Source organism: Arthroderma uncinatum, assembly GCF_011692745.1.
Source record: "Arthroderma uncinatum strain CBS 119779 chromosome Unknown scaffold4, whole genome shotgun sequence".
NCBI classification, from domain to species: Eukaryota; Fungi; Ascomycota; class Eurotiomycetes; order Onygenales; family Arthrodermataceae; genus Arthroderma; species Arthroderma uncinatum.
In genome coordinates this window covers 69,240-95,929 of record NW_022983866.1, presented here as the reverse complement: position 1 = coordinate 95,929, position 26,690 = coordinate 69,240, and the positions used below count along the sequence as shown (strand labels likewise).

General features: G+C 37.8%; 2 protein-coding genes and 1 non-coding gene across 3 annotated transcripts; 1 reads left to right on the top strand and 2 right to left on the bottom strand.

Moving 5' to 3' along the window:
- Positions 1-109: 109 nt before the first annotated feature.
- Positions 110-4,380, top strand: GIQ15_05399 (ABC multidrug transporter SitT; the record flags this gene model as incomplete). The annotated part of the gene is made up of 3 exons (XM_033552816.1): positions 110-217; positions 362-1,235; positions 1,292-4,380. The coding sequence occupies 3 exons, from the start codon at positions 110-112 to the stop codon at positions 4,378-4,380; spliced, it is 4,071 nt and encodes a 1,356-aa protein (XP_033403960.1).
- Positions 4,381-4,713: 333 nt separating this feature from the next.
- GIQ15_05398 (cytochrome c oxidase polypeptide VI) lies at positions 4,714-5,407 on the bottom strand (the record flags this gene model as incomplete). The annotated part of the gene is made up of 4 exons (XM_033552815.1): positions 4,714-4,835; positions 4,886-5,003; positions 5,069-5,114; positions 5,208-5,407. The coding sequence occupies 4 exons, from the start codon at positions 5,405-5,407 to the stop codon at positions 4,714-4,716; spliced, it is 486 nt and encodes a 161-aa protein (XP_033403959.1).
- A 779-nt stretch (positions 5,408-6,186) lies between these two features.
- Positions 6,187-6,258, bottom strand: GIQ15_t0032. Its single transcript has one exon. It is a non-coding gene; the product is annotated as a tRNA-Ala (tRNA).
- Between the last annotated feature and the right edge of the window lie 20,432 nt (positions 6,259-26,690).

Genomic DNA, 26,690 nt, shown 5'->3' with positions numbered 1-26,690 from the left:
GCTCCTCAATTCCTCGTCCGGAGTTTACCAACCGTTCTCCTGGCCTCTTGACCTCTTGTGGTCGAATTGAGAGCAATTTCCTATCGACCATACTTGAGTACGGCTCTCAATGGCAAAGGAAGAGGAGGACACTCCCTCGGGAGCAGGGCTGGTGACCGGAGACACCACAGCAAATACCAGCGTACAAGTGCAGACACCATCACAGAGTCCGCCAAAGGTATGTCTAAAACTACTCGAAGCCCCCATTCTTTGCTTCTAGCTTACCCGATTGAAGTGGTCGTCACAAATCCGGAATATATTCTCTCGAGAAAACACCATAACTCCAACATTCGGATACTTTCGACTACTGTTTGGGACACAGCCTGCGAAGACAGATATTGCACTCATAATCATTGGAACAATTTCAGGAATAGGTGCAGGCATCCCATTCCCTCTACTCGGTATTCTGTTCGGTGAATTAGTCGATGACTTGAACTCGTCGACATGCACTACCGCTCCACCTCCACCTGGAGGCTACCAAGCTGCCATCACCACCAAGGTGTTGCAGGTCATTTATGTCTCGATCCTAAATTTCGTATGCATGTACATCCACACTGGGTGCTGGAGCATGGTTGGCGAACGCCTGGTTCGACGTCTACGGACCAAATACTTCCACAGTCTTTTGAGACAAGAGATTTCCTATACAGACACTCTACCTTCGGGTGATGTTACCTCTCGTCTGGTCAGTGATATTGAAGTAATTCAAGCAGGAACGTCAGAGAAAGTAGGCTTGTTTATCGGTACCATTTCTTACTTCGTTGCTGCGTACGTTGTTGCATTTCTCAAAGTTGCAACCATCGCAGCCATGCTCATATCGGTTGTTCCTATCTACTTCCTGATGGCGTTTGGTGGAGGACACTATATCAAGAAATACTCGGGCCGAATATCGACTCATATCAACGCCGCAACGTCAATTGCATCATCTAGTTTGTCTCATATGAGTATCGTCCACGCATTTAACGCGAATGCGAGGCTGGAGAAGCTATTCGCTCATCATCTGGCTAGTGCACGAATGGATTCGTTGAAGAAGGCCCTCACCCATTCTATGCAGTTCGGTATGCTCTATTTTGTGGCATATGCATCGAATGCGCTTGCATTCTGGCAAGGGAGTAGAATGATAGCTGATCTTGCGGAGGGGAAGCCATCCAAGGTCTCGGTTGGCGCTGTATACACTGTTATATTTGTTCTACTTGACGGTGAGTACTTCCATCCCTTCATAATTAAGAGTAAATTCTAACATCTACGGTTTTAGCCTCATTTGTTCTCAGCCAGATGGCCCCATTTATGCATATTTTCGCCTCGGCGGCATCTGCATCGGAAAGGCTCATGACCACCATTCGACGTCAGTCTGCTATTGACGGAACCTCCTCGGAAGGTGACGCGACCATTTCCTTGGCCGCAGAGGAAATTGAGCTTCAAGACGTTACGTTCAAGTATCCAGCTCGCCCCGAGGTCCCCGTGCTGCAAGGCGTAAGCTTCAAGATCCCTCCAAACAAACATACGGCTATTGTAGGGACTTCAGGCAGCGGCAAGTCGACTGTCGTCGCACTTCTGGAACGACTATACGATCCAATCACAGGTTCCATCCGTGTGGGTAATCGGGACCTAAAGGATATCAATGTCCGACATCTACGAGGAAGCATTGGACTTGTTCAACAGGAGCCTAATCTGCTCGATCGATCTATACTAGAAAACATCGCGCACGGGCTCGTCAGCTCCTCTCAGAAGAAACACGAACATCTTCTACCTGCCTTGTTAGATTCGAGCCTTTCTGACTTAGCCGAGAAAATGCGACAGGGGGCAAGTGAAGAGGAAGCTGTATCAGAGTACGAAGATACGATCCAAGAGATCGTCAATCTTACGCGTCATGCGGCTACCCTGTCAAATGCGATTGACTTCATCGATGCACTACCCGATGGTCTAGCGACAAGGGTAGGCAGTTCTGGTGCGGAACTAAGTGGTGGTCAGAAACAACGGATCGCCCTTGCTCGGGCCCTAATTCGAGATCCACCATTGTTACTACTAGATGAAGCTACGGCTGCGCTTGACTCGACCAGCGAGCGACTGATACAGGCAGCTCTGAACAAGGTGTCTGAAAATGTCACGACTGTTTCCATCGCACATCGATTGGCTACTGCTAAGGATGCTGATAACATCATCGTTATGCAGAAGGGTAAGGTGATGGAGCAGGGAACGCATATGAATCTCGTAGCACAGGATGGGGTGTATGCTGGTATGGTCCGGCTGCAGAATCTAGGGAAGTTCAGTTCCTCTAGTTCGATTATGACGGAGTCCACACAGCTTGATGCAAACGTCGAGAAGTCTCTAATCACTACGGACACGCTTGTGAATAAAGACGGGACGCTGGTAATGGATAAGGGCGCGCTAGACGAAAAGGAGAAAGCCGCCCAGCTATATATACCTGAAGAAACGGAAGAAGTGAAGGCTGAATCTGATGAGAAGGAGAAGCCCAAACAAAGCCTATGGGCTACTATGAAGGGATCATTCCCGCTCATCCGGCCGAATCTACTACTTATCTCGCTTGGACTGGCTACCTCCATCATGATTGGAGTCAGCTATACTGGTGAAGCAGTCATTTTCGGTCACACCGTAGGCAGCCTCAGCGTCTGTCGAGGCGGCCCGAGCATCCGCGATAGCGGTATGCTGTTTGGTCTGCTCTTTTTCATTCTTGCAGTAGTCAAGTTCATCGCTGTGATAGTCAACGGAGCCGCGTTTGGCTGGGCCGCTGAGAAGACCCTCTATCGAACACGGGTACTTTCACTGCGCTCACTGCTCCGACAGCCGTTGGAATGGCATACTTCTGATGGACGAACACCTGGGCTACTAATTGCCCATGTTACCAGCGACGCCTCTGCCCTGAGCAGTCTGACAGGCACCACGATTGGCGTGCTCTTCTCCACCATTGCGAATTTATTTGCAGGTGTCATCCTATCGCATATTATTGCATGGAAGATCGCTGTCGTTCTTCTAGCTACGTTGCCGGTTCTCCTGGCTTCGGGAGTCCTTAGACTTCGTATAATGGCTCAATACCAGAAGAAGCATCAGAAGGCATTTGCACAAGCGACGGCTATCACCGTCGAGGCTGTGGATAATATCAAGTCAATCGCAGCATTCTCGCTTGAGCGTGAGGCCTATGGAGTATTTAGTCGGTCTCTGAGAGCTCCGTATAAGTCGAACATGAAGTCGGTATTGTATGGGAACTTTTGGCTATCGTTGGCATACAGTATCAGCACGCTGGTATATGCACTGGCCTACTGGTGGGGATCTCAACAGATTCTATCTGGCATGTATACGCAAGTGCAATTCTTCATCGTTTTGCCTGCACTGCTGTTCAGTACACAGTCATGCGGCCAGATGTTCGCTCTGGTACCTGACATCTCCAAGGCACGCATTGCAGCATCCAACATCGTCGATCTCCTATCCATCAAACACGACGGCGACGAAGAATATGACAAAAGTAGCTCTAGTGCCCATGCCAAACACACCGATCCAAGATTCTACATGATCGAAGACAAGCCCCAGGATGTCGAGGCCCAGTCAAATACAGCTACTCCATCTTCATTCCCAACAAAGGGCATGGGCGTACAATTCTGCAACGTCCACTTCCGCTACCCATCCCGCCCCAACCAGCCTGCCCTCGACGACCTCACAATTAACATTCCACCAGGCCAATTCTGTGCTCTCGTCGGCCCCTCTGGCTCTGGCAAATCAACCACCTTTGCCCTATTGGAGAAATTCTACAATCCAGCCTCAGGCTCCATCCTGGTCGACGGCACAGACATCACCAAACAATCCGGCGCTGCCTTCCGAGATACCATCTCCCTCGTACCACAGGAGAACGTCATGTTCGAAGGAACAGTAGCCTTTAATATCGGTCTAGGCGCCCGTCCTGACGTCGAAGCTACACAGGAAGAGATCGAGGAGGCGTGCCGTCTAGCTAATATACATGACACCATTGCCGCGCTGCCGGACGGATATAATACCGTCTGCGGCCAGGATGGAAAACAGTTTAGTGGTGGTCAGAGACAGAGGTTGAGTATTGCGAGGGCTCTGGTGAGGAAACCTCGTCTTCTGCTGTTGGATGAGTCCACTAGTGCGCTTGATGTGGAGAGCGAGAAGCATGTTCAGGATGCGTTGGCGAAGGTTGCACGTAAAACGACCATAGTGGCTATAGCGCATCGGTTGAACACGATCCATCGGGCGGATAGGATATTTATGATTGAGGGAGGCAAGTGTGTTGATCAGGGGACGCATGGGGAATTGGTAGAGAGGTGCAAGAGTTATAGGGCGAACGTCATTCATCAGTCGCTGGATACGTAAAAGCTTAGAAGCATAGAATTGAGTATTGCAAAAGAATATTTAGATAGGTGTTTAAAAGATTGTATATAGACTACGATGATTATCATTGGATATAATGCTGGGCACATTCGTGTGTAAATATCGACTTTGATCAGATAAACGAACAAGTCAATTGATTCAGACGACCACCATATGTATACATCGATTCGTGCCATCTCCAAAAAAGGACAGGCAGAAAAGACAGACAAAAAAACAAAGATAAGAATTGTTTTATCTATATGAAGACATGTTACAACAAGAGCAGTAGGTTTTTCAGATACAAAAGGAGGGAGCGAGCAAGTGATATGTGCTACTCTACTTGGACTCTTCTGGATATAGCTCCTCCTGGAGAACGACGCCGAGTTCCTCTCGTAGATCCTTGAGCTCTTCAAGGTAGACTTCGTACTGGGACTTGTTCTCGACCTTTGATCGGATTCCTGGATGATGTTAGAAATGGATGATAAACCAGGTACACGGGTAGAGTTACCTTCGAAAACACGGACGGCGGTGGGGAAGTCGTTGACTCTTCTGGCAGCCTTGAGAGCGGCGGTCATGACAGCGACGGATGGGACGAGATCGTACGCAAAGGCGTTGTTAAGGTTTCTCTATAATAAAAAAGCAGTGTGTGAGTCGATGGTCGTTGAAATGCGTGACTTGGCGAGTGTCTAACCTGGAGCTCGAAGACATCCTGTACGCTGTCGAATTCCTTTTCATATCTGCTTCCGTCAGTACCCTCCATTGACTATTGATGCTTATATTGACAGGTTTAACTGCCAATTGCTACTTGTGTTTGGCTGGTCTAGACGCACCGGGCTGAGAACTGCTCAAAGGTCTCCTCCTCGTGGGCGCCGCTGTATCGCATGGGGGTCGTGCTGAAGGCGCTGAGTCTGGCGGCCGGCGCAGGAACAGCAGCCGGTAGCCTGGCGCGAGCGGTGTATGGTGCGGCCTTGAAGAGGGAGGCGGCGGACGAGGAGCGCGTAGCGAGACGGAAGAGGGTCGTGGAAGCCATTGCGGGTGGATGAAGCGAAGATTGACGCTCGGAGGCGGAGGGAGAGCTGTACGGCGGCGTGTTAATGCGGGCAACGGTCAATTGGAGACGCAAGAGGGAGATGAAGCTCACGGTGGAAGTCGATATGGCGTTGGTTGTGGTTTGCAGTGACGTTGGAGGAAGATTTTCTGGCAGGTTGAGGTTGGTGCGAGTCACGGGATCATCAGACCACACCACCACCTAGCTGGAGAGCAGCAATAGAGCAGTATAACAGTATAACAGAGGAATAAGTGGAATAAGTGGAAGATAGAGTATGACAATAGGGGTAAATACAGAAGATGGAAAGATAGTAGAGACGGAAAGGTCAAGTCGTGATGGAACATAATTCATACCTACATACTGCTTGCTTATTTAATTCATGCGAAGGGGATGTAATACTAAAAAATCTATATATAAATCTGAACAGTCAGGTCGATGAACTCCACTGCTCGATATTCGATGTCTCTACTCCGTATATAGGCCATACTACTTTTGACTGAGCTTTACCAGGTAATAAAAGACGCCAATAGATAAAATATTAGATCTCGCTCTCTATATCGAAATATAAACTGCGATCCAGTCTGCAGTGTAGGTATCACATAATGTGGTGTTACGATACGGATACCAAGCCTGTTGATGAACGCATCCTTCTATCGTGCATATACTCAATTCCACCAAAAAGCGAGGACATTCAGATAAGCTGGCCGAACTGAAGTGCGCCTACTTTCGTGAAAGTCAAGATACAGGAAGAGCAAAAAAAATGGACTGTCAGGGAATCGAACCCTGGACCACCCCCATGCTAAGGGGGTATTATACCACTAAACCAACAGCCCCATTTTATAAGTTTTCCTAAACAGGTATTAGAATTATGCTTGTGAATTTATACGAATTCACGTAAGTTCTCTTAAAGTTATATAATTTCATAGTACTTTAAAAGAACTTAACGCCGTATTTACACTACCCTATAAGCGCTTTAACTACTAGCAAGTATTTATAATACTATAGTTATCTAGTATACCCTCGACCCTATAGATAGGAAGCGCTTCTCCCCTTTTCCTCTTTTCCTCTTTCTCCCTCTCTCTTCTTTCTCTTCTTTCTCTTTGTCACTATGTTCACCTACCACTTAGCTACTATCTATTTGACCCTTGTCACAAGCTGACGGCGCTCCTTAATTACCTAAAGGTGATCAGAGGTTCACATCTGCCGTAAGATAGAAGGTATGAAGGTCTTAGGGAAAGCTTAGGTTAGAAGTGAGTCGTTATAGGAGATGGCTTGGTACTAGGGCGAGATAGAATACTATAGTAAGACTATCCTTTAGTTCTAAGTATGGCTTTAGTCAGTGCCTTGGTTAGATAAAGGCTAAAGGTCCTTATGAGCAGTAAAGACAAAGTTGATCTATATTAATGGGCAAAGGGGTATTTAGTGAATATAGTATAAGACAACTAGAATGGTGCTTTGTATTAAGTAGTATAGTAAAACTGTAGCTAGTTTGATTGCGAGTATAAGACTCTTAATCCTAAGGTAATAAGTGTCTTTATATATATGGTATATATCTAGTGATAGGTACGATAGTTCTCCACCAAAAGGTTTCTATTACTCCTATTGGTTGTTGTGATAGTATTGATAGGAAGCTGCCAAGCCCGTCCTATTGGTCCTATCGCTATTGGTCACGTGACTGGTGCCCTCAAGGTCTGGCCCGTGATCCTCCCGTCCAATGAGTGTATATCCTGGGGCTGCGCCGCAGGTGGTCTGTAACATCATCCCCTCCTTTCTCAACAAGTCGTCCCGACGCGCGCATATATAAACCTGGTTAGTTTCCCTCTCCTTGGTTCATTATTGTGTTTTTCTTGAGTATGCCTCGCCATGGCTTGTTCTAAGGGTGTTACTGATGTTCCAAAGTCTTCCAAAGATTCTTCCTCTATCCGTGCTCATGTGCTAAAAGAAAACATTGCAAAAACTGGTGTCGCGATGCCTTCCCATTATATTTGTTATTTAGAGAATGGCGGCCTTTATATTATGTTGTCTTATTCCACAAAGTGTTTAAAGTGTATTTATACAGGTTGTCCTTGTGTTCATAATTGTACACCTTCTTTATCTAACTAGGCCAAAGTTTGGTATAAAAAGGAAAAGTTAGAGTTAAAAGAGCATAAGGCTCGCGAGGAATCTCAGTAAATTTATGAAGCCTTTCAAAAAGTATTAAATAATTCCAATGCCCATCTTGATTATCTTACTTGTCAGTATGAGTTCCTTCAGAATCATATCAGTAAGTTTGTTAAATTGTCTATTAAGACCGTGGAGGAGTTAGAAAAGCTAGAGGAAGAGAAGAGTCGTCTGGCCGAGCTCCAAGAGCATGACTTCTAATAGCTCCTAAGTGAACTAAGTTCTTTATCCAACCTTACTTTATTCCTGGATCCTGCTCCGCTAGTCTCTTCTCCTGACGCTAAGTCCGCCAGTAAAACTCCTTTACTAGGCGCGGTGAATCCTTCAGGTGTCTAGCTGGCTTGTAAGTGTTTTCTAAAAAGTCATATCCTTTCTATTTAACCAAGTAGTGAGTTTGTCCGCTAATCACTTTCTTATCTAGGATCTTTTCAACTTCATGTTCTTTTTCTTGATTTTCTGGTTATATTTCTGGTTCGTATGGTTTAGCGTTCTGGGGTGCTTTTTTAATTAATGAGACGTGAAATGTTAGGTATATTTACATATGTTCTAGGAGTTGGAGTTTGTAATTAAGTTGTCCAATTTTTTCCAAAATCTTGAATAGTCCTAGTTTCTTGTGGTCCAATTTATCGCTTAATCTCAATATCTTGATGTTTCATTAAAGTAGAAATACTTTTTCCCCCTTCTTAAAGTCTAGCGCTTCCACGTGCTATTAGTTATAGTAGTGTTTCATTCTATAGTTTAAGAATTTGAGATCTAACTATAGGTGTTTATGGAGATTGCGCATCTGTTCTGCTAAAACCTCTGCTTCTAAGGTGTGCGTCTTGCCTTCTTTTAGTGTTTTTATTATTTCTGTTTCTCTTCTATAGTTTGCAAAGAAAGGTGTCATGCCTGTTGAGGCGTTCTTCGCTCTATTATAGGCGAGCTGTGCTATTGGTAGTAGTGAAACCTAGTTATCCTATTCATAGTTAATATAATATCTTAGGTACTGTTCTACTGTTTGGTTCATCCTTTCGCTTTGTCCGTCTGTCTGTAGGTGATATACCGTCGAGGCTTTCTATTTAATCCCTATTCTTTCAGTAAGTGTCGTCCAGAATTTACACATGAATCTTATGTCTCTATCTAATATAATTTCGTCTAGTAATTCTTTGTCTGCGAAGATATGTTATAACAGGATATATGCTGTCTCTGGTGATGTAGTCTTTTTAATAAATGGTATAAAATAAGTATACTTCGTCAGTCTGTCCGTGACTGTAAGTATCAAATCGTATTAAATGCCCGTTCATGGCTCTATTAACTTCGGTAGCTTGACTATAAAGTCCATCGCTATTAATTTCCATGCTGTTTCCTTATATAGTATAGGCTGTAGGAGTCCATATGGCGCGTGTCGTTCTGATTTATTTTATTAGCAAACTTCACACTCCTAAATATATCATCTAATCTCTCTCCACATTCCTGGCTAATAATAGTTCTGCGTTATTCGGTCTATGGTTTTCTTAATTCCGAAATGTCCTACAACCTTTGCGTTGTGGTTGTCTCTTAGTATTCATGGTCGTACTTCTCTAGGTATATATATTAATCCTTGATATAGAAGTATTCTATTTTCCTTTTTATATTTTTTGTTGTTGTCCTTGATTCGTTTGAATAAGGGATCTTTTATTATTACTTTTCGTATTTCGTTTATTAGAGTGTCTTCCTTGGTCGTGACCGTTTGAGTAGCTCTCAATGCTTGCTAATCTAAGATCATACCCTTGGTATCTGGATCTAGATATAATATTACTCTAGATTCTCTTTTCTTTATTATTAAATCTAGTCTTCTACTTAACGCGTCCGCGAAGGCATTCTCTATTCCTTTATAGTATTATATTTTAAAGTTGTAGTAGGCTAGCACCTTAGTATACCATCTTGACTGTCGACGAGTAAGTTCCTTGGTCATCATAAAGTATATCAGATTCTGGTGGTCGCTGATAACTGTGGTCAGATGCCTTACTCCTTGGAGCTCTTGCTTCTATCTCTTAAATACTGTAATAATTGCTAGTAACTCTTTGTCATAGATATTATAATTCTGTTCTGTAGGGGTTATGGTTCTTGCGTAGTATGTAACCAATCTTAGTTTTCCTATGTCATCTTTTTGTTATAACCGTGCTCTGATCGCATAGTCTGATACATCTGTATCAAGATAACTCTCTTTGTTTAGGTCGAAGTATATTCATATGTCTCCTTGACTAAACTTTTCTTTAAGTTCTTTAAATGCTTATTCTTTATTAGTTCCCTAAATAAACTCTTTTACCTTCCTAAATAGGTCCATCAGGGGTTTCGCTGTTGCTGAGAATTTGTATATATATTGTCGATAATAATTCACTAGTCCGTGGAACTATTGTACTTCTTTGACTATTGTTGGCGTAGGCCAATCAATAATAGCTCTGATCTTGTCTAGGTCCATCTGGATTCCTTCTGTTGACACAATATGTCCTAGGAACTTGACTGATTGTTTATAGAATTCACACTTTGATACTTTGAGGTAAAGCTCGTACTCTTTAAGTTTCTTGAGTACTTGCCTGACTTTTTCTGTGTGGTCTTCTTGGGTTCCTTTAGTAAATATCAGGACGTCGTCTAGGTATACTACCACAAATATGTCCAAATATTCGCGTAGCACGTTATTGATAAGCGCCTAGAATGTTGCTAGTGCGTTGGTTAATCCAAAAGGCATAACCAAGAATTTGTATAATCTGAATCATGTCCTAAATACTATTTTCTATTCTTTGCCTTCTTTTATTTATATTTGGTAGTAGGCTTCTCATATATCTAATGCCGTGAAGTATGTTATTCCTCTAAACCTGTCTTGTATCTCATTAATGAGTAGTAATGGGTATTGGTTCTTGATTATTATATCGTTAAGTTGTCGGTAATCCACGCATAATTGTAGACTTCTATCTTTCTTTGGTATAAAGATGATTAGGTATCCTGTTGATGATTGCGATTGTTGTATATATCCTTTTGCTAAGTTGTCGTTAATATATTTTCGTAATGCTTCGAGTTCTGTCTTGGTCAACCTGTATGTGGGTTTGTATGTAGGTGTCTTCCCTTCCACTAGGGGTATCTCATGATCCCATGCCTGATGTTCCAGCAAGCTTTCTGATGGTTCTCGTTCTCTGAATACCTTGATTAGGTCATGATACTCCTTTGGTATCTGTTATCGTAGTTTGTCTATTTCAGTAGCTTCCTCCATTTAGTAAACCGTTTCCTACTTCTTTGTTAATCAATCGTTTGTAGTTCCTGTCGTTCCCATTTCGATCTGGGGCGTCTTGCCCAGTATTTGACCTTGATCCCTTCTTTCGGTACAGGTGGCCACAAGGGTATCAGTCTTCTGATCAGAGCGGCGGTTTCCACCATCTAGTCACAATATGCCGTCTCTTTAGTTAATAGTCGGGTTATGTTTTGCTAACCAAGGGTGTCCCAAGACCATGTTGTAACTCCCTAGGCTTATCACGTCAAAACATTCTGTTCCCTTGTATTGTCCTTTGACGTGTACCTTCATACCTCTGGTTTCCTTATTGATTCTTTGGTTCCAATCTTCGTTAAGTCCTCCCAGTTTGTATGGTTCCTTTTTTGTTTGGGTATGAATCCCTAACTACTTTACAAATTCTAGATCTATGAAGTTCCTAGTAGCTTCTAAATCAATCAGTGCTCGCGCGTTTAGCTCTACTAATTAGACTACTATCGCCAAGTGATTCTTTCCTCTTATTATAGCTAGACTTCTGCCTATTTTAAGTCCTGTAGACTGTCAAAATCGTCTATTTCCTATTATCTTGGTTTGTTAATTATGAGTTCCGTCATACGGTCCTTTAGTACTAGTTAAAGCCTGAATTTCCTTATTTAGTTCTTCCTAACTGAGTTTGTCTGTTGAGTCCTTATCTGGGTACTTTATTATCTGTGTTGCTTGGTCCTTTCGACTCTCTTGGAGCTGTAGTTGTTTTTGTAAATGTTGTGTTATCTTTAACCAGTATCTGGTTGCCGCTTTTCCTTTAAACTATGTGGTATATCCTTTATACTACACAGTGATTTGTTTGTCTATTTTCTAGTATAAGACTTCCAGTCGTTCGTGTGGTGTTATGTTTTCTTGGTCTGTTATATTGACACTTTTTCTATCTATCTATCCTAAGTATTTATCGATGTGTACTAGACACTCCTTGTCTATACAATACCTCTAGTAGATGTTCTTGCTGTCTCTGCACGATGAATATTTTATGTAGTTTTTATAATGAAATCTTTATCCTGATTTCCATATTTCTTTAAAGATGTGGTATTTGTAGTGGCAGTCCCACCCGTATTTGTCGTGGTATGGGTGCCTGGGGTCTCTGACTTCTGTCTGTTTTTCCTCGTTGTGTCTGAAGCATAGTCCTTTCTCTTTACACACTGTCCAGTGTTCATCAGGTATCTGGTTATCATATTTCTCTCTTTGTTCCCGTAGTAGTTCATGACTGTCTTTGAACATTATTTGTGGTGCTTCGTTTTCCCAATTGTTCATTTCCTGTGTATCTTCGTATTCTGATTTGGTTTCTCCTTCTAAGTCTGTTTATTCTGGTGTCACAATTCCTTGGTTCGGGCCTGTTGCTGGATCATATGTTTGTTGTTCTATCGTCGTGTTCTGTTGTATCAACGCTGGTTGTTTTCCTTGTTCAATCCATTTGTCCTGTTTCTGCTATCCTTATCGTTGCTATATATTGGGTACTTGTTCATATGCGTTATCGAGTTCGTTTTCTGGTGGCTATAGATAGGTGATTTTTCTTATTGCCCTTAGGTATTGTTTGACGTTTTGCGAGTCTTGGTAGCCTCCTCTACCTTACTCCTTCTCGTTGCTACTAGTCTTAGACGTAGTGGTAGCGTTAAGGTGTTTCTTAGTATCCCCTTATTTCTTCCTACAGTCTTTTACTATGTGTCTGGGTTTCTCGCAGTAGAAACATAATTTCTTGTCCCTGTATCTCTTGCTTTTCTCAGTATTATAAGGTTGTTTTTTAGTGGCGTCTAACTCCATGGGTGTGGTGCCGTAATCGTTGCGTTTGTTTAACCCTTTATATTGGTTTACTTTCTAGAAAGTGTTCTTCCCTTGTCGTATGTTTCGTAGGTTGTAGAGTTGATTGTCAATGCGTACTGCTATCTCAACCATTTGTTTGAAACTGTTGTATGGTCCCATCTTGATGGTTTCGTATTAGGTTTCTGGTTTTAGTCCTTGTTCGAATATAGCTATTTTCTACTCGTCGTCGTGGATTCCTAGTTCTTGATAGATCTGCTGTAGTTGCGCTGCGTACTGCGCTGCGTCCCTGGTTTATCTGAGTCCCTGTAGTTTGCGTTGTAGGGTCCTCTTTCTGTCAGTGTCTCCAAAGAATTGTCTGAGTACTTGTTTGAATCGTGTGTAGCTGTTGAGTACATCCACGTATAGTATGGGTTGTCCTCCGGTGTTAGTCCAGTCCTCAAGATATGGTTTGAACCATATTGCCGCTGCCTCTCGCATATAGGATCCTGCGAAGATAACTTTTTCTATATTAGTGACTCCTGGTTTAGTTACCAGATAGATATCGCATTCCTCTAGGAAGTGTTCCAGTTTGGCGCGGTCTCCTTTATAAGTATCAGGTTTGTGGATCTTGATAGTAGTTCTCTTGTCTCTGGTTCTGACTCTAAGTACGTTGATGGCGTCTTTGTGACTTTTAACTTATTCTAAAGTCTGTTTAATAATGTCTTTGCATTCGTCAAGTAATCTTTGTTGTTCTTCTACTTGTTTGTTGGTCTTATCCAGCTACTCATTATTAGGTTGCTTTTTGATTCTTTTTTCTAACTCAATGATTTTCTGTCGCATTTGCCCTAACAAGGCGTTGGTGTTAGTGGTTGGTCCACTTACTAATAACATATTGGCTCGTCTTGCTTTGGTATATTCCTGTGGTTAGTATGCTCTTAGGGGTAGGGTGATACGTACCTAGTTTTGTCCTTCTTGATATATAATCATAAGTCACTTGGGTCAGAGTGTCTATGATAGTATGGTGGCTCTAGTAAGTCGGAATTACTTTTGCCTCTTTGTATCCGTGAAGTCGGGGCTCTATCAAGTCGAAATTGATTATGCCTCTTTATAACCGTGAAGTCGGGGCGATCAATGTCACAAGCTGACGGCGCTCCTTGATTACCTAAAGGTGATCAGAGGTTCACACCTGCCGTAAGACAGAAGGTACAAAGGTCTTAGGGAAAGCTTGGGTTAGAAGTGAATCGTTATAGGAGACGGCTCGGTACTAAGGTGAGATAGAATACTATAGCGAGACTATCCCTTAGTTCCAAGTGTGGCTTCAGTCAGTGCCCTGGTTGGATGAAGGCTGAAGGTCCTTATGAGCAGTAAAGACAAAGTTGACCTGCGTTAATAGGTAAAGGGGTATTTAGTGAATATAGTATAAGACAACTGGAATGGTGCTTTGTATTAAGCAGTATGGTAAAACTGTAGCTGGTTTGATCGCGAGTATAAGACTCTTGATCCTAAGGTAATGAGCGTCTTTATATACATGGTATATATCTAGTGATAGGTACGATAGTTCTCCGCCAAGGGGTTCCTATCACTCCTATCGGTTGTTATGATAGTATCGATAGGAAGCTGCCAAGCCCGTCCTATCGGTCCTATCGCTATTGGTCACGTGACTAGTGCCCTCAAGGTCTGGCCCGTGATCCTCTCGTCCAATGAGTGTATATCCTGGGGCTGCGCCGCAGGTGGTCTGTAACAACCCTCCCTCAAATATTTAACATCAAAATAAATACCTACTCTTTTAAGCATAATGGGCAGAAAGATAAGCTCTAAAGAGAGGGCCTAGAGGCTCTAGTAAAAAGGGTTTAACCCTAATAAGTCCTCTCTTAGTTAAGGGAGGTTATAGAGTAAGTTATAGCCTAGTATCTAATATAACTATACTAAATCTAGGAATTTATAGCTAGAGTAAATACCTAGTATATTAACTAAGTGAGACTATAATATATTAATCTACTATATAGGTACTACTAGAGCTATAATACTAAAGATAATAATATCTTTAATTAGTAAATATTAAAATATTTTATTATATATATAGTAGAAGGCGTTAAAGAGAAAGACAAAGATAAACCTATAGACTCAAATATTACTAGAATATAGAAGGATTTTATAGCAAAGTAGAGGTAAAGGACTAGCGCTAAGCTTCTACCTATCGTAATAAATTTTAGTATACAAGTAAGTGGTCTATACCCTAATAGAGTTATAAACTATAGCTAACTACTCTAGTAGTAGATCACAACTGAAGATAGGCTTAACAAGTATATTCCCTTTAACTATAACTAGTAGTAGAGGTATTTTATTATACTTATCTATTTCTAGAATCTACTACGGTAGCTATAGTAAAGGGACTAATTTATATTTTAATTCCTAATAGACCACGTATATCTATTTAGCCTTCTAAAGATATATATATATTTATCTAGGAGGGTGAGCAAATATATAAAATTAAGCTTATAAAGCAGTTTAAATTAAGAACTCTTTATTAAGGTAATTAATACTAACCGCTCACCCCCCGATATAGTTAGACTAAGTATAATTAATACTAATCTATTTATAGAATATTATATTTTTAGTAATCTATAACCACAAAGGTATACTAGAGCTTATTTTTACCCCTATACGAGACATAAAGAATAAGTCTTAGTAGAAAAAATAATAATATATCTATCTATTATATACTTATCTAAGGTCGTAAAGTTAATAGTTTTTAGGGTAGAAGCTAATCTCTTATCCTACTTAATAGCTCGCGGTATCCTATATAGGAAGATATTACTTTACTCCCTCTCTATCTAAACCTAGTCCTAAAGCTATTAGTATTATACCTTGCGCGCGGTCTTTTTTATGATTTTAAAACTATAAATAAGATTTTTATACTTAATCCGCAGCCGAAGGCACCTTATATTAAGTTAGTGTTATATATATCTACTAATTAATTATTTGGCGAGAAGACTTAGTTAAAAGTAAAGCCTAAGGTAAAGGTATCGCTATTCTTTAAGAGAGTTAAAGTAGTAGAGTTAATAGACAAGACTTTGAAGTCCAACTAGCTCTTAAATCACCTCTCCCTATTAGGATACTAATTAGAATATAATAACTTAATAATCCACGACTTCTATATAGAGGCTTTAATAGTAGCTAATAGTAAGTAGCTAATACTTCTTATATAGGGACTAGACTAGTTACTAACTTTAGTTATCTAAACACCTTTTAGAAAATAGCTATTTACTAGCCGACTTAATAAAATTTACTAGCTATAAAGACTTAAGAACCTATTATAAATTATATATAAACAAGTTCTTTAGAGTTAATAGAATTAGTAATATCCTTTAGCTACCACGCCGCGATAATATACATAAACATCTCTATAGACTCTCCCTTTATTACTATCTAATACTATAATAGGCTCTCCTCACTAAATTATAATAGGAATTTAAGAAGCGCCCAAAATATATTTAGCTTAATAGTAAGATTAAAGATTTTAGTAAAAAAATTAAGGATACCTCTACTAGAGAATATAAGTATAAGCTAGAAAATAAGCGCTAGGCTCTTTATACTAAGAGGAGCAAGCTCTTAGATCATGAGCTAAATAGCTAGTAGAGACGCCTTATACTTAATTATTAGCCAAGTGGGGATATAAAAGATAAAAAAAAGCCAACTATAGGGTACCTAGTATTATTTAATTAAGTTTCATATCTAATACCTAAGAGAAAGAGACTTAGTGAATTACTTCTTATACCTATTCTGCTACGAAGCCTAGAGAGAAGGCAAATACTTAAAGATATAATTATACTCTATAAAAAGGGGACGGCCGTGTCTAACCACCTAGCTTTAATACTAGATAATAGCCGATGCCCTACTACTAGATACCTCTAGTAGGGAAAGTAAGTACGTCGTTACTTCTTAGTAGAAAACTAACTAACTTAAAATAAGTAGTCTACCTCTAAGTAAGAGGTAGAGGCATATCTATAATTACCTTTGAAGCTAGCTAATAATATAGTATTACTTTACCGATCTTTATTTTATCTACTATAAGTAGATTATAGATTATAAGGCTTTCAAGAGCCACTACTAGTATTATCTTAACTACCCTAATACTATCCCTATTAAGTATAGCTACTTAGAAGTATAAAGGATGCTTATAGTATCTATTTATTATCTTCATTACCTTAGTAACACGGCGCTACTAGTCACAGAGCGCCTATACCTATTTATATATTTAAGAGCCTTTATAAACTACTTATAAAACCACTATTAAGTGCTTAAGAGGAAAAATCTATTAGGCTATAGATCGCTATATTGCCTTAATATAATATTCCCCTCGGTACTTAGCCTATAGCGCTATTACTATAATATCTATAGTATACTAATACTAAAGGTATAGGGTAGCGGCAAGTAAAAACGCGAGATTAATAAAATAATAAATACCCCATTAGGCCCTTTTAACTCTTACCTTAAGGAAGAATTTATTATTACTACCCTTAAAAGCTTTGAGCTATCGCTAGAACTAACAAAGCCTCCTAGAAAAACCTAGCGCACTATTAGCAGATATATAAGTATAGCTTCTATACCCTAGGTTATATTAGATTCTAGATATAGCTTACTTAGTCGCCATACGCCTTATAAGAGGTTATCTTATAATACTATATAAATTATTAGCCCCTATTTAGTTAAGGAGTCAATCCTAGCTACTAATCTTTCTAAAAGCACTACTAACGTGGTGCTCTATCTTATATATAATACTAAGATTAGTAGCTAACTCTTTAAAAAATATAATATAGGCGCTTCCTTTATATTATTTAAATAAAAGGCCTTACTCTACAAAGCTTATAACAAAGAGACTACCAAGCTAGATCAGGTAAATTAAGGATACCCTTTAATTAACTAGTAGAACTTAGAATCCCGGCTTTAAAAATTTTATCCTTATTTTTAATAGGTTCTAGACCTTGGCTTTACATTAGTATATAAAATAGCTTTTTGGTACTAAAGTATCTAAAATAAATAAATAGCTATTAATTAAGAAAGAATCTCTCCGCCAAAAGCCTGGCTATTATAGCCCGTGGGGCGACTATATCTTATAGATTATTACCCTATTATCTAGCTACTAATTACCAACTATAGTATATAGATTAGGGTATATTATGAATTATTTTAGTACTAGTATTAGGGGTATAGCTAATGTTAAGCTATTAGTTATAGACTATAGAGTCTTAGGCTTTACACATAAGGTACTAATATCTAAGCTATTTATATTGTTAGTTAGAGAGGACCTTCAAGTTAATAAAGCAATCTCTTAGTAGATATTAGAAGAAAGTTCTGAGATTAGATGGCTAGTTAATAGTATATAGGATAATAAGGTGCCTAAATAAGTAAGAAGAAGTATTTCATTTGTATTTCCTTCTATTTTTTTAGTAATTACTTTATTAAACTTGAATATATTCCTCCCTCATTGGCTTTAAACTACTCTCTATTAAATATCCTAGAAGGATTTACCCCTAATTATACGACCTATATCCAGATATATAGCTTTTAGATAAATAACTTAGTACCCCTACTTAATTACTTGGTATATACTATCTAGAGATCTATCTAATAATTAACTTAACTAAGAGTTTTGGCTAGAATAAGGCCTTTTCCGCTATATTTTCCTATTACGCTTATTAGTATAATACTAAAATTTATTTATCTTAATATACCACAAAGTCCTCTCCTTTCCCTACATCGAGTTAGTTATAAGAGAGAGAAGGTAGATAGACCAAAACTTACTCCTTAGAAATAACGTAAAGAGGGCACGGTATTATTATCCTTTAGTATTTTATATATTATATTATAATAGTATATTTTATATATTTATATTTAAAAACTAGTATTTTAAAGTTATATATCTTTAAAATGATATTAGTAAAATTATAGTAGCACCCTAGGTGGACTAATAATAGTATATATATATATATATTCTAAATACTAATAATTTATCTAAATATAAGAGTTATATTGTTACAGACCTACGGCGGCGCAGCCTCAGACTACACACTCATTGGATAAACGGGCCATGAACCAGGCCTTGGAGACACTGGTCACGTGACCAGGACGATAGGACCGATAGGAAAAACTTGGCAGTCACCTATCGATACTATCAAGGGATGGGATAGGAATGATAGGAAGCCCTTGGCGGAGAACTACCACACCTATCATTAGATATATACCATGTATATAAAGACACTCATTACCTTAGGATCAAGAGTCTTATACTCGCGATCAAACTAGTTACAGTTTTACTATACTGCTCAATACAAAGCACCATTCTATTGCCCTTCTATAAGAATACCCTTTGCCCATTGTTCAGGTCAACATTGTCTTCATTACTTATAAGGACCTTCAGTCTTTGGACCGAAGCCACACTTAGAACTGAGAGATAGTTCGATATACTCTATCCTATCTCGGCTTGGTACTAAGCCGTCTTCTCTATGACTCACCTCACTAATAAGCAATCTCCAGAGTTAGTTCTTCTCTAGAGATTATAAAGCTTACAACAAGCCCGCTTGTAGCATATATATATATCTACTTTTATAAATTACAAATACCCATTATAGGCCTAACGAGAGTATATTAAGGGCAAAAATAAACTCTTCCTTATTTATTTCTATAAGGGATAAGATATTAGTATAGGTTTAATTAAATAAGTAGTAAGGAACATTATATTAAACACTTTGTAAAATAGGTCCTAATATAAGAGCCCGCGATATATTATTCTGGCATCTTATTACTAATCTATTATTATACACTCCTACTCTTTATAAATAGGTAGAGACAGAATAACTTAAAAGACTATTATAAATATTCCTTAAATTAAATATAGGGAAATTAATATTATAGTATATAATAAGATAGAAAGAAAGGTAATATTAAGATCTATTATTCTAATATAGCCCGCTTCTGTAGCTTCTGCCGCAGCTTATATAATATCTTTTGAGTTTGCTTCTCTATATATACAATAACCTTTAACCTCTTTTATTAGGCTTTAAATTCTTTTACTAACGCGATATATTTATTAAGAAGAATATTATAAAAATATTTAAAAGATATATATTTATTATATATATAGTTTCGAGCTTATAGAGCTCTAATTAGTATTATCTTATTGCATAGTGGGTGTTTTATATCTCCTACACTATGTATAAGATATAAATCACCTCCTAGTAATACACAAGGGCATTATTAGTAGTGATTTTCTCTATAAAGAGGTTAATAAGAATTATAACTTATTATATCTTAAACCCTTATATTTTCATATTATATATAATTGGTATTAGTATATAGGCTTAAAGCACTATACCAGAACTTTCTTTATAAAATTTAAGTAGATTTTTAACCTGAAATATAGTTAGTAATAAATTTAAATAACGAAGTAGGGATAGGTATTTACCTAATAGGAATTGACTTTTGATTATATAAGTATAAATATAGAAAAGGGTAATATATAAAGAATGTGTAATTTATATATTTAAAAGATGATATAGTATTTATAGATCTACTAAGAGGTCATTAATTATTTATATAGTTAAAACTATGCTTTCTAATAATCGTCCAAGCCTTTTTATACCTATATTTAACACCTCTGTAGATTGGCTAATAAAACCTAACTATATTAAATATAAGCATACGAGGCGTTAAGGCAAAGAAGTAGTTTAAAGTTTCTAATACTAGGTGGTTAATTTCTATTTAGGGATAGTCGAGAAGTATCCCTATTTATATAAAAACTACTAATTTATTATATAAATTTTTGAATTGCATGGCTCTAGGGTCACTAAAAGAGTCATAAAATTTCTATTACGTGGACTATAAGAAGACTAGGGTAAGAAGAGAAAAGGATAACTATAAGCTTTCTTTTAGCTACCTTGATAGCCTATAATCTTATAAAAACCACCAGGTAGGTTATTAATAATAGAGAAAGAATTTAAAGAATTTATTAGAGGTTGCCTAGGTATATATAGAAAATATAGATTTAAAAATTTAAGGTAAATATATATTAAAAGCAAAATATCAAAGAATATATTAAAATATAAGAAGTAACTAGACGCTAGTGAGTTTATTAATTTTTTTAAACTCACGCTTATAACTAGGATTTCAGTCAATAGTAGCTATTTTTAACTTAGGGTCCCTATATACTTTTTTAATAGGATAGGTCCGCCTCTATTCTGAAATTTTAAAGTCAAAGGTCGCTTTATATAAATTAGGTAGATGAAGCTAACTATAAAATATAGACGTTAGAGTTACTTTTGGCTCCACCGGCTTAGGTATATATAGATAAAGAGTATCTATATCTTATTAGTCTTTCTAGAGAAAAACTTAACTAAGTATAGAGTATATATTAATATTAACCCCTAAGGGAAGAGGGTGTAACCACACGTGAAGAGTATAAATAAACTACCCTCCTATATTCTCTCTATATTATTTTAGTAGCGGTGTTAATAAATATTATAGATAAGTATACTAAGATAAAAATAGTGTTTTTAAATAAAAACACTATCTTTATCTTAATATACTTATTGCTACTTACTTATTACTCCATCTATTTATTTCCTTTCTATCTCTACCTTAACTTCTACTAACTTAACTATTTACTATTAATGGCCGATAAGTCTCTAAGTCTTCTACGTCGTCTTATTTAGTTTCTATAAGATAATAACCTAAAGTAATAACTTAAAATATCTCTCCGCTTACTCTCTAAGAAGAAGTTATCCGCGCTTAGGAAGGTCTTAATAGTGAACTTAGTAAAAGGGGGTTCCACTAGAAAGATAATTAAAGTTATAGATATTATTAAAATTTAGCTTGCGCCTTGCCTAGAAAAAAGCCTACTATTATAGAAGAATAATAACGTCTTATATTTCTTCGAAACCTCCCCTAAGTCTTATTCTTATAAAACTATAGGGGCGGTATTTGTTAAGCTTCAGTAAAGTAAGGAGGATAGAGATATTTAGATGATTAGATAGCGATTTGACTTGAGAAACTTATATACTTTTATAGTTACTTATAACTACTACTCTAGAAAGTACTAGCGAGAAGGGGGAAGTTGGAGCCTCGCGTTAGATATCTATAGAAATATACCTAATTCTAATATTAATACCGTTAAGAAGAAGCTTTAGAACTTTATTTACTTGGGTCAAGGGTTTGATATTTAGATAAAGTAGCTAGAAGGGCTGGGTTATCTCTTATTATTACCTTTAGAAATCTGCGAGACTAAGTAAGTTATTATACTCTTAAAGAATCTTAATATTTATATTATTAAATATATAAAGATATATAAATAGATATAACCGAAATGGGATTATAAAGAATATAGATTACCTTAATGAAATTAGTATTTATACTATAGCTAAAAAGAAGGGTGTTTTACCTCTTAGTAATTATATTGTGGAATAAACTTTAAAGTATATAAACCAAAAACTATAAATAAGTAATAAATTAGATATAGCCAATAGTATAAAGATATTTTCTTTAAATAGATTACTAATGATACTACTCTTAGATAATAGTAATTAAACCCTTTCTATATATTATATTAGTTTGGACGTTAGTAATTAGGGTAAATATATACTATACTAAAAAGTTAAGTAAAAGCTACTAAGTAACTAAAAGATATAGGAGTCCCCCTCTTATTATTACTATAGCTATCTTAATCTTGGATTTAATAGAAGCGCTACTATTAAAATATCTCATTAATAAGCTAAAGGAGTAGTCTACCTAGTTAAATAACTAGATCTAGCTGTTATAATATAGATTCAGCTATTATTTTGCCTAAAGAGGTATTAACCAGGCATAGAATAGAGAGCTAAGATAATCTTAGGGCAGAATCGTCTTTATAAGCTCCACAGGGTATATATTAGCGGCCTAGCTTAAGGAGATTTACTCCTATTAATAGGTAATAGGTAATAACTTATTTAATAACAATATTTTAAATAGAGTTAATTTAACTTTACTAGCTTATATCTCGCAGCGTTAACGTAATAGTAAATCTTTTACTAGTAGAATTCTTTTTTACCCTTATTAATAAGAAGGTAATAGATATATATTTACTCGGCGATAAAACCAGTTACCTAAATATAATACTAACCCTATATATTAATAAAAAGCCAGGCGCTGATAGATATTAGAAATACCTATAGCCACTGTTAGATAAACGCTGAATAGATAGTAAGTTAGCGCTAGCATACTAGGCTATAGAATATAGCTTAATGAACAAACGCTTACTTATATATAGGGCTATATAATAGACTATTGTGTTTATAGTTACCTTCCTTAATATTGAGTATAGATATCTAGATACTAGATAAAACTCCTACTAACTTATATTTAACTTCTATAGGTCAAACTACTATATATACTAATAATATTTATCTAGTAAATAATAATATTATATAAATAGATACTATGTATATAGCTAATGAGTTTAATTTTAAAGATCTTTTAAATCTATTATTTACTTAAGCCTTTAGTAGTATTGAAAGTAGCCAACAGTATTTCTTAAACCATGTTAATACTTCGGTATACTAGTAAAATATCTAGGATACTAGCTTTAATTTAATTGTAGAATATAACTAGAATGACCTTCTAAAACTATTGATTAGTTACGAATCATTGCCCTTTAATTAGGATGATCTATCTAACCCTCTTAAAAATAATATTATATAATATCTAAAGCCTTTTGAACCACTTTAAGAGGGGTTAATTTAGAAGAAGTTTTAAACCGATGCTTATTTTATATATTAAATTATATATTTAATAATAATAGAATAGCTAACCCTCCTCCGCCTCCTAGAAATATTATAGATTCCCCTCTACTAAAGATAATATCTTCTCCGCTATCTATCTTAATTGCTTTACCTAAAAAAAGGCTATTTGTGTATATAAGTCTTCCTAAAGCAATAATAATAGCTAACCTCTTTTTGTTTAGTATAATGCCCCTTAATGATGCCGCTTATAGTATTGGGTTAATAATAATTAGATACTACGCGGATAAATAATCTATAGTTTCCCTTTTGGGCCTTATTCCGGCTCTTTCGATATTTAATTAGTTTTTAAGAAGAAGTTAATATTAATTAACCACTATAGAGCAACTACTATACCACTATTTATACTTTAATAACTTTCTCTACTATAGCTATCTTCTCTAAAGGTTGGAAAGGAAAATAGGTCCCAAAAACCTCTAGTTGACTTAGAGGCTTAATAATTAGAAGGCGTAAGGCGTTTACTATAAAATCTATAAGAGAAATATTAATGGCCTAATTTATATTCTACTATCGCATTGCCGTGATAATATCCTCTATTAGAGTATAAGACTTTACTAACTACTAGATATCCTTATCTTCTATTATTATTATTATATAAATATACTCGGCTATAAGTCTAATGCAAAGTATAAATTTATTTCTTAAGAATTCTCTTCTTAAGTGTCACAAGCTGACGGCGCTCCTTGATTACCTAAAGGTGATCAGAGGTTCACACCTGCCGTAGGATAGAAGGTACGAAGATCCTAGGGAAAGCTTGGGTTGGAGGTGAGTCGTTGTAGGAGATGGCTCGGTACCGGGGCGAGATAGAATACTATAGCGAGATTATCCCTCAGTTCCAAGTGTGGCTTCAGTCAGTGCCTGGGTCGGGTGAAGGCTGAAGGTCCTTGTGAGCAGTGAAGACAAAGTTGACCTGCGTCAATGGGCAAAGGGGTATTTAGTGAATATAGTATAAGACAACTAGAATGGTGCTTTGTATTAAGCAGTATAGTAAAACTGTAGCTGGTTTGATCGCGAGTATAAGACTCTTGATCCTAAGGTAATGAGCGTCTTTATATACATGGTATATATCTAGTGATAGGTACAATAGTTCTCCGCCAAGGGGTTCCTATCACTCCTATTGGTTGTTGTGATAGTATCGATAGGAAGCTGCCAAGCCCGTCCTATCGGTCCTATCGCTATTGGTCACGTGACTAGTGCCCTCAAGGTCTGGCCCGTGATCCTCCCGTCCAATGAGTGTATATCCTGGGGCTGCGCCGCAGGTGGTCTGTAACATCATCCCCTCCTTTCTCAATAAGTCGTCCCGACGCGCATATATAAACCTGGTTGGTTTCCCTCCCCCTGGTTCATTATTGTGTTTTTCTTGAGTATGCCTCGCCATGGCTTGTTCTAAGGGTGTTGCTGATGTTCCAAAGTCTTCCAAAGATTCTTCCTCTATCTGTGCTCGTGTGCTAAAAGAAAATGTTGCAAAAACTAGTGTCGCGATGCCTTCCCATTGTGTTTGTTGTTTGGAGAATGGCGACCTCTGTGTTATGTCGTCTCATTCCACAAAGTGTTTGAAGTGTATCTGTGCGGGTCGTCCTTGTGTTCACAATTGTGCACCTTCTTCGTCTGACTGGGCCAAAGTTTGGTGTGAAAAGGAAAAGTTGGAGTTAAAAGAGTGTGAGGCTTACAAGGAATCTCGGTGAATTCGCGAAGCCTTTCAAAAAGCATTAAATGATTCCGATGCCCGTCTTGATCGTCTTGCTCGTCAGCGCGAGTTCTTTCAGAATCGTATCAATAAGTTTGTTGAATCGTCTGTCGAGACCGTGGAGGAGTTGGAAAAGCTGGAGGAAGAGGAGAGTCGTCTGGCCGAGCTCCAAGAGCATGACTTCTAACGGCTCCTGAGTGAACTGAGTTCTTTGTCTAACCTTACTTCGTTCCTGGATCCTGCTCCGCTGGTCTCTTCTCCTGATGCTGAGTCTGCTGGTGAAACTCCTTCACTAGGCGTGGTGAATCCTTTAGGTGTCTAGCTGGCTCGTAAGTGTTTTCTGAGAAGTCATATCCTTTCCATTTGATTAAGTAGTGAGTTTGTCCGCTAATCACTTTCTTGTCTAGGATCTTTTCAACTTCATATTCTTTTTCTTGATTTTCTGGTTATATTTCTGGTTCGTATGGTTTGGCGTTCTGGGGTGCTTTTTCAATTAGTGAGATGTGAAATGTTGGGTGTATTTACATATGTTCTGGGAGTTGGAGTTTGTAATTGAGTTGTCCAATTCTTTCCAAAATCTTGAATGGTCCCAGTTTCTTGTGATCCAATTTGTCGCTTGGTCTCAGTGTTTTGATATTTCGTCGAAGTAGAAATACTTTTTCCCCCTTCTTAAAGTCTGGCGCTTCCATGTGCTGTTAGTTATAGTAGTGTTTCATTCTGTAGTTCAAGAATTCAAGATCCAACTATAGGTGTTTATAGAGTTCGCGCATCTGTTCTGCCAAAACCTCTGCTTCTAAGGCGTGCGTCTTGCCTTCTTTTGGTGTTTTTATCATTTTTGTTTCTCTTCCATAGTTTGTAAAGAAAGGTGTCATGCCTGTTGAGGCGTTCTTCGCTCCGTTATAGGCGAGCTATACTATTGGTAGTAGTGAAACCCAGTTATCCTATTTATAGTTGATGTAATATCTCAGGTACTGTTCCACTGTTTGGTTCATCCTTTCGCTTTGTCCGTCTGTTTGCAGATAATATACTGTTGAGGCTTTCTATTCAATCCCCATTCTTTTAGTAAGTGTCGTCCAGAATTTACATATGAATCTTATGTCTCTGTCTGATATAATTTTGTCCAGTAATCCTTTGTCTGTGAAGACATGTTATAATAGAATATATGCTGTCTCCAGTGATGTGGTCTTTTCAATAAATGGTATGAAATAAGTATACTTCGTCAATCTGTTTGTGACTGTAAGTATCAAATCGTATTAAATGCCTATTCATGGCTCTATTGACTTCGGTAGCTTGACTATAAAGTCCATCACTATTGATTTCTATGCTGTTTCCTTGTATGGTATAGGCTGTAGGAGTCTATATGGCGTGTGTCGTTCTGATTTATTTCATTAGCAAACTTCACACTCCTAGATGTATCGTCTGATCTCTCTCCACATTCCTGGCTAATTATAGTTTTGCGTTATTTAGTCCATGGTTTTTTCAATTCCGAAATGTCCTGCAACTTTTGCGTTGTGGTTGTCTCTCAGTATTCGTGGTCGTACTTCTCTGGGTATGTATATCAATCCTTGATATAGAAGT